Source organism: Sebastes umbrosus, chromosome 10, assembly GCF_015220745.1.
Source record: "Sebastes umbrosus isolate fSebUmb1 chromosome 10, fSebUmb1.pri, whole genome shotgun sequence".
Lineage (NCBI taxonomy): Eukaryota > Metazoa > Chordata > Actinopteri > Perciformes > Sebastidae > Sebastes > Sebastes umbrosus.
Window position 1 is genome coordinate 27,045,315 of NC_051278.1, and position 15,844 is coordinate 27,061,158.

The 15,844-nt window shown below is 40.4% G+C and overlaps 1 protein-coding gene and 1 long non-coding RNA gene across 8 annotated transcripts in view; one reads left to right on the forward strand and one right to left on the reverse strand.

Annotated features, from left to right (window-relative positions):
• Positions 1–354: 354 nt before the first annotated feature.
• LOC119495159 lies at positions 355–1,067 on the forward strand. The gene is made up of 3 exons (XR_005208371.1): positions 355–401; positions 604–615; positions 929–1,067. It is a non-coding gene; the product is annotated as an uncharacterized LOC119495159 (long non-coding RNA).
• A 1,871-nt stretch (positions 1,068–2,938) lies between these two features.
• The window catches only part of slit1a (slit homolog 1a (Drosophila)), a 102,473-nt gene continuing 89,567 nt past the window's right edge, over positions 2,939–15,844 (reverse strand). For 5 of the 7 annotated variants that reach the window (XM_037781394.1, XM_037781393.1, XM_037781392.1 and 2 more), the window contains 13 exons: positions 14,122–14,193; positions 12,829–12,992; positions 12,615–12,739; positions 12,412–12,509; positions 12,190–12,329; positions 11,546–11,639; positions 11,278–11,415; positions 10,953–11,181; positions 10,706–10,836; positions 10,404–10,597; positions 8,436–8,724; positions 7,377–7,588; positions 2,939–6,326 (listed from right to left, as the gene is read on the reverse strand). In XM_037781394.1, the coding sequence (XP_037637322.1) occupies positions 6,088–6,326; positions 7,377–7,588; positions 8,436–8,724; positions 10,404–10,597; positions 10,706–10,836; positions 10,953–11,181; positions 11,278–11,415; positions 11,546–11,639; positions 12,190–12,329; positions 12,412–12,509; positions 12,615–12,739; positions 12,829–12,992; positions 14,122–14,193 (2,125 nt within the window). In that variant the 3' untranslated portion in view covers positions 2,939–6,087. The remainder of the gene's footprint in view (positions 6,327–7,376; positions 7,589–8,435; positions 8,725–10,403; positions 10,598–10,705; positions 10,837–10,952; positions 11,182–11,277; positions 11,416–11,545; positions 11,640–12,189; positions 12,330–12,411; positions 12,510–12,614; positions 12,740–12,828; positions 12,993–14,121; positions 14,194–15,844) is intronic. The other 2 variants (XM_037781397.1, XM_037781396.1) reach the window with 1 other exon arrangement.

The following is a 15,844-nucleotide window of genomic DNA, read 5'->3' on the forward strand; positions in this document are numbered from 1 at the left end:
AAAAATGTATTAGTATAGCATGTCCAAAAAAATCCTAAAAAGTCATAGTATAGTATGTCGAAAAAGTCATAGTATAGTATGTATTTAAAAAAAATAACAACTCATAGTATAGTTTATATTATAGTATATCGGAAAAAGACAGTATAGTATGTCAACAGTCATACCATATGTCCTATAGTATGTAAAAAATAAAAGTCAGTATAATATGTCGGAAAAAGTAATAAAAAAGTCATAGTATAGTATGTCGAAAAAAGTAATAAAAGAGTCATAGTATAGCATTTCGAAAAAGTCATAGTATAGTTTATTGGAAAAAGTCATACAAAGCCATAGTATGTCGAAAAAAATCCATAGAAAGTCATAGTATATTATGTCGAAAAAAATCTGAAAAAGGTCATAGTATAGTATGTTGAAGAAAGTCATAGTATTGTATGTCAAAAAAGTTATTAATACTTCATATTATAGTAATTGGAAAAAAGTCTTAAAAAGTCATACTATAGTATTTCGGAAAAAGTCCTTAAAAGGTCATAATATACTATAGTATGACTAAAAGAAGAAAAAAAAACCATAGTATAGGATATCTAAAAAGTCAAAAGTATTGTATAGTATGTCAAAAAAGTCAGTGAATTCTGTCGAAAAATTCATAGTATAGAATGTTGAAAAAAGCCATAAAAAGTTATAGTATAGTATGTCGAAAAAAAGTAATTTAAACATCATACAATATGACTTTTTTTGATGTACTATAAAATGGCTTTTTTCAACATACTACAGTATGACTTTTTAGACATAGTATGGCTTTTTTCGACATACTATACTATGAATTTTTCGACAGAATTCACTGACTTTTTTGACATACTATACAATACTTTTGACTTTTTAGATATCCTATACTATGGCTTTTTTTTTACACACTACTTGCACAAGTGCTAAGAAAAAAACCCCCACAGCGTATCAGCCTGCAGCTGTACCTTTCTAGACACCATGGTCAGGATTCAGAGATCACAGAGAAACAACAGAACTGTAAAATCCTCCTGTTTCGCTGAAGTCACCGGTGTGGTTCCCCATCAGCAGGGCTGAAAAGAGTACAAGAATATTGTAAAAGATCAGTTACTCTAAATACATTTTACTCAAGTAAAAGTATGAACTAAACTTAAAAAACAGGTTGAATTTAATTTTCTATTTCTAAAAACAAATAAAATCACTAAAAGTGATCCATAAAATGAAAATCAACCCCCTTTTTAAGTTTAGTTCATCTCTTTTTGACCCTGATAAAGAAAAACACCTTGTATTTCAATTTAAATTTTTGTATTTTAAAACGAAAATCAAAGACTCATTTTTTGTTTTTTAATATCCTTTTGTGAAAGGAAAATCGAATGACCAAAAGATACACTGACCCAGGCACCATAGCACTATAATCTGTACATTACATAAATATACAAATGCGTTGCAAATGCCTCATAAGAGAAGAGACAAAAATCAGACAATTGAACAAAAATGAACAACAATAAATAAAGCTGTGGACACCACCGCCTGAAACTTCTTTCACAATAAACAGGGTTTTTTCTTTCCTGCCACCTGTGCACTGTGGCTGGTGGATTCATAAATCTAACAGCCACTCAGTACATCACCATTGGGGTTTTTTCATTTTGGGCTGGTGTGTGAAGCAAATCTAGCAGCTTGCATTTTTACCAGCATTTTCTTGATGGCTGGTGCTAGTTTAGTTTCCAAACCTGAACGCAACTACGATAGGAAGTGTTTTTTTTCATCTGGAGAATCCAGTCAGTGTGCTGTTGTACTCACCTGTCTGAATGGCACCATGAAGTCCTCCACAATCTGCTCCTGGTTCAACTCCTCTACTCCGCCATTATCACGGCAGAGTATAGCCTTTCCTCTCTGGTCCCACTGCGGGGATTAACAGTCTCAAACAGTCTAAAAGTTCCTCATCTCACTGAAGGTCAAAGTTCCTCAGTGAAGCAGAAGTCAAGGCATGTTAGCATGTAGCATGTTAGCCAGGAGGACCAGCATGCTGCTGTTCAGGTGATGAACATCATGGGTGTGTCAGGGAAAGCTCTTGTCCAATCAGGTGCCGAGGCGAGGCGTGACGTTATCTCACACTACAGGGATTTCATGGTGCACCTCGTAAACTCTGAGAAACTCAAGCTGTTGTTGTAAAGGTCTCCTGCCATCTAGTGAATCTTCTATTTGTTGTTTGTTTGTTCCCAGACTGGTGAAATAAGTTTTTGTTATAACATATAAAATAAATTATTAAAATTTGACCAAATGGCCTTAGTGTGGTACATTACCAAAAAAAATATCACGCTTGATGCCATGTTTAAAGAAGAATTTGAAAATGTAAATGACAGTCGTCAAAATGTAAAGACTCCTTTGTCTAACACTGGCATAGCCGTCAGTGCTGAAATCGAATCGAATTGAATCGTATCGTGACCTTAAAATCGAAAGTCAAATCAAATTGTGGATTTGGAGAATCATGACATCCCCACTTTTTATGGGCCTTTCACACAGAACACAGCAACGACATTGCTGCCCTCTGAAACCCACTATTTCTAATGACTTGTGCGGCGCAACGCCGGCTTTTCACTGCGCCTTGCAAAGCAGGAGCGCAGCGGAGCACATGGGCCGCACATTGAGAAACTAAACTGTAAAGCATCATCACAGTGATATCTCAATCATCATCATCTAACGTCAGACTTGATTCTTGACCTTGGAAACAACAGTTGACCAGAAAAAAACCCCAACAAATCTCACACATTTAGTCCATTTCGTAGCCGTTCTGGAGCCTTTGATCAAATCACATGATGGAATTTGCCCATATTTCCATTTTCTCTGACTTCTCATCTAATTTGGCTTAAAAATATTAGGTTTGTAAATTTTGTCAAATAACAAAGAAGACATTAAGTCAAAAAAAAAAGACAACACATTCTTAAAAGCACACACATTTAAGTTTAATTAATGAAAAAGAGTGGAGGTTTGGTAAACATTTTGTCGGTGGCACTACATACATTCAGCATTATTGGGAGTTTTTCAGTTTAATCCCACCATCAATCCTGTAACAAAAAAGCTAATAGACAGAACCCAACGAGGGATATTTCTTAAGTTTTTGCACCAGTTCAATACAACAGAGACATTGTGTTACAATAACATATTTATGTATATAGTTCATAGGATGGAAAATCTGTGTTTCTGGTCATGTGACCAGATAACTGAATTACATCTCAATATAGCACAAGCACCACTAAGATGTCTACCAGGAAGTTGAATGCACCAGTCCAGTACAGATCAGTGCAGAGGAAGGAAAGGAGACATGAAAAGAAAGCCACATTCGACTAAATATGCACCTTTACGAGGCACACAGCCTAAGAGTTACAGTGACTGTTCATCAGTATCCTTTATGAGATCTTTTAATGTTATTGTACACCACTGGGATCACATCAACAGCATGTAAAACAAAGTTAACATGGGTAGCAATATGAATAGGAGCTCTGTGTGCATTGTACCAAGCTGAGATCTGGCCCTGCAGCCTTTCACACTATAAAGAGACTTTTAACATTTAGATCAGCAAAATGGATAAACACAATCCCAATCTGCAGGGAGAACAATGCCTTAAGCCATCCTGATGGACTGTCACTTATTGAACAGTATGTGATTTCTATATCTTACATTGGAAACTAAATAACAGCTAAAAGTTACCACTTCATGAATAAGCATAGGTCATATTTATCTATACACATTTATACATTCAGGTATGACTGTTGTGTTCACTGTAATTGGCACCATTTCTTCTTTTTTTGTGTGGATAGCCAGTCAGAACTGACATTGAAATGTCCAGACCTTTCTCGTTTATGATCCGTCAGTAGTAGGCATGTAATGCTTCACACAGTTGCCTATTCAGACAGATCTAGGATGATTTATCTTGACATGATCATTGTCCTCAGAAGCAATTTCATCCTATTTCTTCTGGCTTGACAGCAGCTTATGATCAGTTGAGCTTGACTACTTTAACTCTGTTGAACTAAAAACACCTCTATGGCAAACATCTCTCAAATTAAAATTATAGAAATACAACCCAACACTTCAACAAAATGAACATGAAAACAATCAGAAGCCTTTAAGTGTGGTATGGTAATTACAAGGTCAATTTGAGGGGGACATCTCTTAATCCCAGCTCTGACCTCTCCAGCTCCTGCAGCAAATGAGGAATGTCTGAGCCGGAGAGGAGGAAAACACTGTCGTAACTCGCTATTAAGTGATGTTACAAATACCTTACAGATTTTTTTTATTCATTATTTTAGCTTTTTTCATCTTTTTGAAATTTTTGAAAATATTTGAAAGTCAGCAACATTTATGCCTTTCACTTTCTACAGGAAAACGCCTTTAGATAAAATAAATAAAATCAAGCACAGACTCTCATGAATTAGATGTAATATTCACATGGAAGACAACATATACAATATTAAACATATTTCTAGACCAATACTGCCTCCTATACAACAAGACCAACCAGCTGCTGTATTTTTGGCCAATTAACGTAATGAATTACCTTGTTGGAGCAAGTGAGATCAACAAATAAAAACACCTAGGGAACCAACTGAATGCCTTTCCACCAGTCCCAAAGCTTCCAGAAACAGACTTACTCTTTAACATAGAAAAATACTATACCAAAATGAAATACAAATATATATATATTAGAATCTGTTAGGCATTTCTATATAAAGAGTTGTTGGGGAGGGTTGGGGGTGGGGGGGGACGGCTAAAGGAGTTAGGTTACATCATGAGACAAAATATAACAAAATATAACAAAAATAGAAACAAATCAATATGAGAAATTAGACAGAACAAAACAAAAAATCAGAAGATGATTCTGCAACCTTTTGTTTTGTAATAACATTTATAATGATATTAAGAAGCTCTACATATTTGTTGGCAAACTCTTCTCCACACATGCAACAGTTTGCACAAGTTTAATACTGCAGGCATCAAGAGGAGCAGGGCTAAACAGCCTCCTGCTCAAAGGGGGGTGGGATTATGCAAATCATCCTAACCCTGAGGCAATGCATGCTGGGGGACTGACAACCACTGGGCACTGCCAGCACCAGATTGGTTTTGCTGTACGAACAGAATAGATAGTTGCACCACACGAGCCCTCTCACTTTTACAAGTTTTAAGACTGTGTAGATGTATGTATGCCATGCGTGTGTGATCATGTACTTCAGAGAGGTGTTCGACTGTCGTTTTTCAGTGCTGCTAGTCAGTGCAGTCTCTATTTTTATGGAGTTTCTACGTTACGGTACCTCACAGCAAACAACTGTGACGCCAGACCACCTGGCCTCGAAGCCACGACATCCGCACTGGATTATGTGCCACTCTAACCCTACCTTTTCTTTGTTCACTTCTACATGTGCATGTGTGGATGGATGACTGTATCCTGGCAGAGAAATTGCTACACCAAACCAATAACAACTTTAACTCAACCCAAACCATATCCAGCCCAGTCCAGGTAACCCAGCCAAGCTCAACTCAAGATAGCTTTGCCAAGTCAAACGGTCCAGCTCTCTTCTCATCCCCCTGTTTCTGTCTTTTTGTCTTTCTCTGCCTCTCTTCTGCCATTCTTAGCCAGGCTGGACCCCACTGTCCTCACTGCCTCCACGAAGTAAAGATGGTAGATGGTGGCTAGGCTGTCAGAGGCCTCACAGATGGATGGGGAATTCACACTGGGTAATTTGGGTTGGAGGGATGCCTCACTCTGAATGCAACACCTTTGAAATCTCTGGACCCCTTGGAACAATGTTGCAGATACAATGGTTCTGTTGCTGTTGTTGTCACTTTTACATTGTTGCTCATGATGTTGGTTTCTCTGTGTTACTGTAGGTCACACACCCTTGGAAGGGGAGGAAATGTCCTATTTTACAAACATTGTTGTCCATAATATATAGATAGAGGTTTTATATATATTCTTTATACTCTCTCTCTTTCTATTCTTTCCCTCCCTCGCTTTCCTCCAGTCCGCTTTCTTCCTTCCTTTCTTTCTATCTTCTGCTCGGCGGCAGAGGCAGGAAATGTGAGTGAATGGTGCTACATGCAGCCCGAGCAGCCGCACTTGATGGTCTTTTCCACTTCCTCGCTGAAGGAGGTTCCATCGCTGCATTCAAAGGTGTATTTCCGGCGTTTCATTCGCTGGCTGGCGCAGCAGGACCCCGTATCGCAAGCGCCGGTGCACTCCACCCAGGAGACCATGCGTGTTGTTTGGCAGATGGCGTAGCCTCGCTGCACCTGGTAGAAGTCTCGCACAGGTTCCCCCCGGCATTCAGACTCTGGAAAACATGAAAAACACACACAGACATTAGTATAATTACTTAATCATGGTAGATCCAGGAATCCTGAAGTTAAATTTAATACCTTTTAAGACTCTTTTAAAGACCCTTTCCATACATTATAAGACCTCATCGCCACTTTGAGTTCTAACCGGTTACATCAGCAACACACTTTAACATAAATTTACTATACATTGATTGTAAGATAGCACAACTAAACAGTCTTAGTTTGTGATAAATCTTTGGACCACTGTATCAATGCAACATAATTCAGATAGACGGGGTGGGAGCAAAGCACAAAAGAATTAATTGAGTGACTAAACCTAATGCAAGGTTTATTAAGAAAGAGTAATATCAATAACAGGAGGTAGAAACACAATTTTGTTCCCTATACAAGCACGCACACTTGAACTCTTTGTTATTAGGCCACTATATATTGATTCTTTATATTATTGTCTTTACTGCCATAAAAAATGTCACAAAAAATCATAGTATACTACGCCATAAAAAAGTAATAAAAAATGTTATAGTATAAAGTATGTCATATAAAAGAGTCATAAAAAATGTCTGGATATAGTATGTCATAAAAATGTCATTTTAAAAAGTCATAGTATAGTATTTATCACAAAATGTCATTAAAAAGTCAAGGCAAAGTAATAAGAATTTTAATAGTAAAATAATAATTGTATGTCATAAAAAAATACATAGCAAAGTATGCCATAAAAAATAATAATATTGTATGTCATAAAAAATGTCATTAAATAGTCATGTATAGCCGTAAGGAATTAAATAATATAGTATATTATGGAAAACGTTATAAAAAAAATTGTCCTCCTACCATTTGTCCGAAAACTTGCATTTCCCCATCAGCTATTTCCACCATTAGCGAGCTGCAAAATGTAATACCTCGGAAAATGGCATTTAAGACTTTTAAATATTTTTTAAGACCCTTAATTGTCACTAAATTGACTTATTTTTTAAGACCCTGCAGACACCCTGTTGATCGTATCTTTTTCCTTAGAATTACAGACTGACATAGAGAAAACCAACCTGCATCACACAGTTCCCCAGTGTAGCCACTTTCACAGTGACAGTAGGCATCTCCTGTGTCTGAGATCTGGCAGCGACCGTGTTTGCAGGACAGGCGACGGCAGGGGTTGAACAGCTCACCCTGTTGGTTACACAGGGCACCGCGGTAACCGTCCTCACACTCACAGCGGTACGACTGAGTGTCCAGTGGGATGCACTGTCCATGGACGCACCTAGTAAGACACAAATAAATCAATGAAGTTGGTGTTTCATGAGCAGTATCGTGGATTTGCAGCACTGAAACAGGTTCCCAACTGTCAGTGGTGAGAAAAAAAGTACATTTACTCAAGTATTGTACCATTTTGAGGTACTTGTTCTTGACTAGAGTATGCTATTTTAGATTTCTAATCCACAACATTTCAGAGGCAAACGTTGCACTTTTTACCCCACTACATTTATCTGACAAATTTAGTAACTAGTTACTTTTCAGATTAAGATTTTACATGTAAAAAAAAAAGAGCTTTTAAAATACAATACATAGTTCAAGACATTTCCCAAAATGCAAAACTAATAGAAAAGTTGAAAAAGTTAATACAAATTTGTGAAGCAGAACTTATATTTTTCTCTTTTCTTATCATGGTCCCTCCAATTTATCTTGTGACCCTTGGAGGGGGCCCGAACCCTTTGTTGGGAACCGCTGGACTAAGGTACCTAACTCTCCACCTTAGCTACAACAGTAAAATGCTACTTATACATTGTTGTATCAGTATTAACAATCTAATAATGTAATGCCTTATAATACATCAGTCACAGGGGCTATTATTCTGCAGAACAAGTACTTTTACTTTTGATACTTTAAGTACATTTCGCTGACAATACTTCTGTACTTTACTTAAATGGCATTCTGAATGCAGGACTTGTACTTGTAATAGTGTATGTTTACATTGTGTTGTTGTATTGGTACTTTTACTTAAGTAAAGGATTTGAGTACTTCTTTCACCACTGCCCATTGTGTGGGAAGACAATGGGCAATACAATGTTTACTGTGAGATATGAATTCTATCCTATTTGCTAACATACTTGCTGCCCTGGCAGGGGTTGGTAGATGGCTGGTCACATTGCGGCCCATTCCAGCCTGGCTGGCAGTGGCATACTGGTCCCTGGACCCCATCAGGCTGGCAGATGCCATGCACACAGTAGATCTTCTTGCAGGGCTCACAGCCCGGTACCACGCCAGGCTTCATCTGGGTCTTGGTGAAATCCTGGAGCTCATTGTTAATGTACAGGTTCTGGATACAGCCGTGGAAACTGGAACCATTCTGGAGCTGCCAGAGACGGAAAGCGCCGGAGTGTACATCCACTGGCATGCCTAGAGGAGAGAGAGACCAGAGATGGTGTTTAAAAGGTGTGAAGACGTGCGTACTGGATCACAAACGGACAACGAACACGGGGCTGGTATGAGTGTAATGGAGGAAGGCATTTCAAACATGGGTATCCCAACAGTGCGTGTACAATTTGTCAAATTAATAAATGCAACTCTTTTTTAAATTGGCTTTGATATTATGCATTTGCACCACAAAACACATCATCGTTGAAACAGATGACAGCAAAAGGCAAAGGGTTATGGGAAAATGTCTCCTGTAGTGTTGTATGAATGAAGAACAGTACAGCACAACACATCACAGCACTGAAACACACTGTACAAATTCTGAGCCACTCCTGAGCAAACTGTCACGTGAACCCTGACCCTAGGGCTGCATGGAAACAATCATAATAAGCTAAATCTTTGAATTTTGTGAACGTCAAGAGTGGCTAAATCACACATTACAGATAAATACAGTTGTGGAAACAAATCCATGCAAATAAAGAAAGAATCTGAAGTGAAGACTGTGCCTGGTAGTTCATATGATAGTCACTAGAGGGCATAATTTACACGCTGTAAGAAATGTGCTATAACGACAATAGATCTATTGGACTATAGAGCGGTGTTGTATGTTCACTATACTGTAGGTTGTGATTAGGGCTGTCAATCGATTAAAATATTTAATCGCAAATTAATCGCACATTTTTAATCTGTTCAAAATGTACCTTAAAGGGAGATTTGTCAAGTATTTAATACTCTTATCAACATGGGAGTGCGCAAATATGCTGCTTTATGCAAATGTATGTGTATATTTATACTGAAAATCAATTAACAACACAAAACAATGACAGATATTGTCCAGAAACCCTCACAGGTACTGCATTTAGCATAAATAATATGCTCAAATCATAACATGGCAAGCTGCAGCCCCACAGGCAACAACAGCTGTCAGTGTGTCAGTGTGCTGACTTGAATATGACTTGCCCCAAACTGCATGTGATTATCATAAAGTGGAGTCATGTCTGTAAAGGGGAGACTCGTGGGTACCCATAGAACCCATTTTCATTCACATATCTTGAGGTCAGAGGTCAAGGGACACCTTTGAAAATGGCCTTGACAGTTTTTCCTCGCCAAAATTTAGCGTGAGTTTGGAGTGTCATCCTCCTTCCCAACAAAGCTAGTATGAGGTACCAATGGATTCCTTAAGTTTTTTAGTTTAATATGATACCAGTATCTTCACTCTAGCTTTAAAACTTCGCCCGCTACAACCTAAAAAACGCAAGTTGTGCTAATGCATTAAAGAAATGAGTGGCTTTAAAATGAATTTGTGTTAACGCGTTGTTATCACGTTAACTCTGACAGCCCTAGTTATGATCTGTCATTTTTGAGAGTTACGTTTTATCTTTCAAGGTGAAATGAGTTATTTATTCATTGCAAATGTGTGCATATGGTGTACTGGGAGGTCTATGCATATTTACATATTGTGAATTAATGTGTGTCCCCTAGCAAACACAGTCATGACTGAAGGTGGGGATGGTGTGGGTGGAGGATCGGGTTTGGGTTTGGGTGGAGGTAGGACGGGGGGTTAAAAAGGGTTGAATGGTTGAGGGGAGGGGTTGGTTGCGGTGGTGACAAAGCGAGGGGGGAGGGGTGGTGATTGACAGTAGTGTAGTAGTTAAGAGTGCCTGCAGAGGAGGGAGGTGTGTTCTGGAGAGGGCCCCTACCCCCCACGTATAGTGGAGCCTCCCCGTTGAGGGGCCGCGCTGCCGCAAAGCTGTCCATTGTGGTAGGGAGACCCCCGTCAATGGACAGGTTCATCATCTGGTCAAAGGTCACTAGCTCCACTGTGTGGAACTGGCCATCGTTGATTGTCTCAGTGCTGGCAAAGGAAAACAGAGATTGGACATAAAATATAGACTTAATAAAATATACAAATACCATGTTTTATTCCCCTAACAGTGACAGTAAACTTTCAAAGGCAGCTTACCTGTAGATGGCATGTCCTGGCTGGCTGCCAGGGTCATAGCTGACCTTGACATGACCTTGGTAGAGCTCCACTGCAATGTGATCATTGTCTCCATTGTACAGCAGGATACCATTATCCTCAGCTGTTGAGACCTGCAGAGGGAACATGTTTGCATTCGGTGTTATATACAGTATTATTAGTATTTATATACAATTATACAGGCTTCAGAAAGGCAGCCTCAACACACATCAACACACTCTGTGGATACCTGTAAGGTGATGTTAGCTTGTGGCCAGTTCTTGAGGTCAGAGAGCAGTAGGTAGGAGTCTCTGTCGATGAAGTTGACGCTGACCAGCTTCTCGCAGCGTGGCCCGCCAAACTCCGGAGGACACTGGCAGAGGGCACGCCCGCCTAGCTCCACGCACGGGGCGTTGTTCTGGCAGTCGGCCAGCTCACACAGGGACAGCGGAGATGGGGGAACCTCACACAACTGACCACTATAGAGAGAATGAGAGGAAGGGTGATGTTCGTGAAGCAGATGAAACTCTACTGTAGTCAAAATAAAGCCTTCGTTAAATGTGTGCTCTGCTCACTTGTATCCTTCAGGGCAGACGCAGGAGTATCCATTCAGCTCGTCCACACACTGAGCTGCATTCTGGCAACGGTGCTCCTCACAGTCGTCATAGTCTACACTGCAGTCATCACCAATGTAACCAGGAGAGCACACACACCTGCAATACGCAAACACAATACTGGAATCAAAGGACAAAGCTACCTCCCAGTCTGGCTATTCCTTTTTTTAAATATATATTGCTTCATCATTTTTTGCTATATAAGATGTTGCTGGCAGCAAACACTTACTTGGGTCCAGTGGAGGTGATGAGGCAGGTAGACTGATGTTGGCAGGGGCTCCGTCCTGGGGCACACACATCCTCCATTTCTTCGCACATCTCCCCTACACAGACACATTTAAAAAAAAAAAATATGAACTGTTGTACAACACAGAGCAGGAACCGTCCTGCAAAAACAGCAAAACAAGAAAGTCATACAGAAAATGTATTATTACAGCATGATCAATTTAATATTCTTAAAATCACAGATGAATAATCTTGTCAAGCACTATTTGCATTCAATTTTTAAACCTAAAACAAAAAAACTAGTCTCTGTTTTTATTAAATTCAATTTGTCAGAAGACGATAAACAAGTCTGAAAGTAGATTGCAATATGGCAGAATAATTCATGTCTTATAAAGTAATCTAGTTTCAAGAATATTTATCTTGAATTTCTTAATTTCTTTGCTTAACCAAGTCTTTTTTAAATTAGTTTTAAGGTTATATTGTGTGCTTATTTTTTATAGCTTATTTGGAAAAATCTTTATCTAATGGCAGATTTTTTTGTTTCATACCAAATTTTTCTAGATTTCCAAATATTTTTGCTTGTTTGTACAGGGGGATTTTTTTGCAGTGCAGTCACTTCTTGAATCAAACTGTGTTCCATGCACTAACCTGTGTAGTAGGGGGGACAAAAACAAGTGTAGTTGTTGTCTCCATCGATGCAGGTTGCTCCGTTCTCACAGTCGTTGTACTCGCATTCGTCAATGTTGGTTTTGCAAGTGGGGCCCTCAAAGCCCAGTAGACATGAACAACTGCGAAAACGCACACACTCGTTAAATCATCGTGTCAAGCTCCTCGTGAGATAAATAGGATTTCAAAACTCGCCTTCCTCACCTATACTCTCCCTCCTCATCCTCATTCACTTGGCAGGTTCCTCCGTTGGCACATGGGTTACTCACGCAGGCATTCAGAGCTGTCTCACAGTTCTTGCCCTGAACACAAAGATAAATGTTTATTAGTTTTTTGCTATAAATTGTACATACTTCAACACATCGACGATATTCACAAATACGGCGGCAGCATTGTGTGGCTCTGACCTTGAATCCTGGAGGACAGCTGCACCTGTAGATCTCCACCATGTCGCTGTGACAGATGCCTTGGTTCAGACAGGGACTGGACAGACAGGGGTTGCACTTGGCCAGCACTGTGGCGTCCACATCACCTGAGGAAATTCCAGACAGATAAGAATGAATTGCATGTAGATACTAGTGCTTCTTACGTTATATGTCAGTGTCCGACACAATAACTCACCTGTACATTCAAACTTCTTAGCAGGTGTGGTGAGCAGCAGTTTGCCCTCCATGCCCTGTGGGCCAGCACAGCGGGCGATGCCGGGCTCTTTGTAGCTGGTCTTCACCCAGTCAGATAGCCAGCGCAGGCGACAGTCACAGTGCAAGGGATTGGCGCCAATAGCCCTGATAGGTAGATAAACTTATCAATGGTTTGATAATATGGGATGGCTGTGTTATATATGTTCTATCTGTCACTGTAATACAATCTATCACCAGCAGGTGTCTCTACACCCTTACGTAAAACAAACCAGCTCAACTTTGTGCACTAAACAAATAAAAACGCTGCTTCTCAAAGAGTAAAGAAGATTTAAAGTGTAATGCTCAATGCCACTTTGTGCCATGCATCATCTGGAAGAGGGCGTCTCAATTATAGGCAAAGGTGCGAACAGAAGGCACTCTTAACCACTTCTGTCATGGTGGTCGTGAATCAATGCCGCTCTGTCCTCCCGCTGGATGCACAAACACTCCTGAATCGATGCTGTTCCATTACGGTGGAACACAGGCTCATCTTTCAGGCCGGGCCAATAGCTGACACCTGACATCTGCTAACATGAAAACCACTTGACTGTGACTGCGGATCAATGGCTGCCCTCCATCCCTCCCTTCACCCCGTTTCCATGCAGCCTTGACTCCTGTACTGCCCTCCAAAATATGTCTTTGTTTAGTCCTCTCCCTTCTTCCTCTCCAGCTCTGACACTGATAGGTCTATTGATCAGCGACTGTCAAGGGATGATGTGAATATCCAGGCTGGATGGCAGAGGGCACACTGCAAAGATACTGTAGACTAAGATACTAAGACTGTGTAGCTTTACACATGTCCACGACTACATGCACGACCACACGACGCCTACGCGCCACACACAAAATTACAGACATACATAAACAAACCAAAACAAACACTGAAGTCCACAGACCATGGATAATCTGTGTGTGTATGTGTGTTAGTGAACGTGTGTGTGTGTGTGTGTGTGTTACGGAGATGTCACAGGGAGATGACACAGTACAGGGGTCTGTGTGTTGGTTTCACCACAGGACTGCGGCTGATTAAGGGAGGGCTTGGCTCATGCGAAGCCCACCAAAGAGGACTACAGACAGGCCACTGTGAGCCACGCTCTCCGGCTGTCTGACCAGACCCCCTCTGTGCCTGGAAGTGTGTGTGTATATACATGTGTGTAGACTTCACAAACTCAGCGCAGACAGTATCACATAGGCTGCCATCGGAGCATACAGTCGTGTGTGTGTTAGCACTTACAAGTGGGAAAGTGAGGCCACATCGTTGAAGATGCCATCAGGGAGCTCTGAGATTTCGTTGCCATGGAGAGACCTGAGGGGCGATGGAGGAAGGAGATGAAAAAAAGAAAAAGAGATGTTATCATAAGATAAAAGTGCTGTTTTGTGTAACTTTTCTGCCGTGCTATTAGAGATGAAATGATTAGACGATTCATTCATTAGTTGATGTACTATTTTGATACTCAATTAATTCCTTGAGTCACATTTAAAGCCAAAAACATGCTCATCACAGCTTCTCAAGTGTGAAGATGTGCTGGTTTTCTTAGTCTTCTGTAATTGAATATTGAATATCTTTGAGGTTTTGAACTGTTGGTCAGACAAAACAAGCAATTTGAAAATGTCATATTGGGGAAAATGGAGACTGTGATCGGCATTTTATACAATTTTCGGACAATTAGAGACAAAAGGATTAATCAAGAATAATTGACAATGAACAAATGTTGCAGTCCTACATACTATACTTTGTTTTTGGACAACTAAATCCAGAAATAACAGGAAATATTTTGAGGGATATTTCAGTGTCGGGTGGTAGTTATTGGGTTTGGATTTCTGGTTGAGCCCTGTGCAGCTGGCAGAGATGTGAGGCTCTATAAGTATGTAAAAGACTGGTGTCAAGTTTCTCTGTGCGTCTGGCTGGCACGGCCAACAAGCAAACGGGGGGGAACAGAGTCGCAGCACATGCAGGACAGTGAAAAACATTTATGTAATTGTGTGTGTGTGCAGATTTATTACAGGTATATTTATGTGCTTGCATATTTGGGCACATGTATGTATGCATAACGCATATACACTATATTCCATATACCCTTATTTTCCTTGCTGTTCTCTGACTACTATCTAAGGTGACAAGCCAACATGGCTTAATGGCTAGATGACTGATGGCTGCTGTAATCCGCAGGGTCATTACCACCTCCAACCCTCCGCTGACCGCACGCTAATGTTACCACGGCTCAGTCCGCAGCACAGACACATCCCACATCTGCTCTCTATGCCTGAATGATGAGAACTGATGTATAAACAGACTTTGAAAGCCTACTTCCTTTTTTGTTTGATCTGTGAATTACCACTAAGCTGTGGACGAGTCAGGGGGGAAAGGATACAGAGCTGGTCAACGTAAGGATGCAGAGCCGTGCTCGAGTATGAAAGGGAAAAATATACAATGTAACCGTCTGAGACAACAAGTTAATTGGCCTGTGTGCAGGGGAGAATGCTTATTAGTGTAGAGTGAGTAGCTGGGTTGTGGTAGTCGGAGTTAGGATACGGAGGGCATGAAGCCAGCAGCAGTGTGCCAGCTAGGCAGAGATCTCATGGGAGAAAGGAGCCAGGGAGTCTCCAGGAAGTAACCTGATCCGCTCTCCTGCTAACATTCTCTCTGTCTGTCCTTTTCTTTTCTACAGCTGTATATCATTACATCACTCCATCTTACCTATGTCAACCTATCTTTAGCTTGGCACAATCCTCAGAATGGAATTGCATTTGATATTTCTGGACAGGCAAAATGATCCAAGTGTCCAAGTGAACTTGTTCAAATATGTTCACACGAGCTTGTTCACCTGCAACCAGTTCATGTTTTTGTGATTCTGCGAGTCCTCTGAGCTGCGTGTTTTGAGGATCATGTGATAATGTTATTTACTCACAGCGCTGCATCTGACCGAGAATATGTCCGGTTTTATTTCATTCGTTGC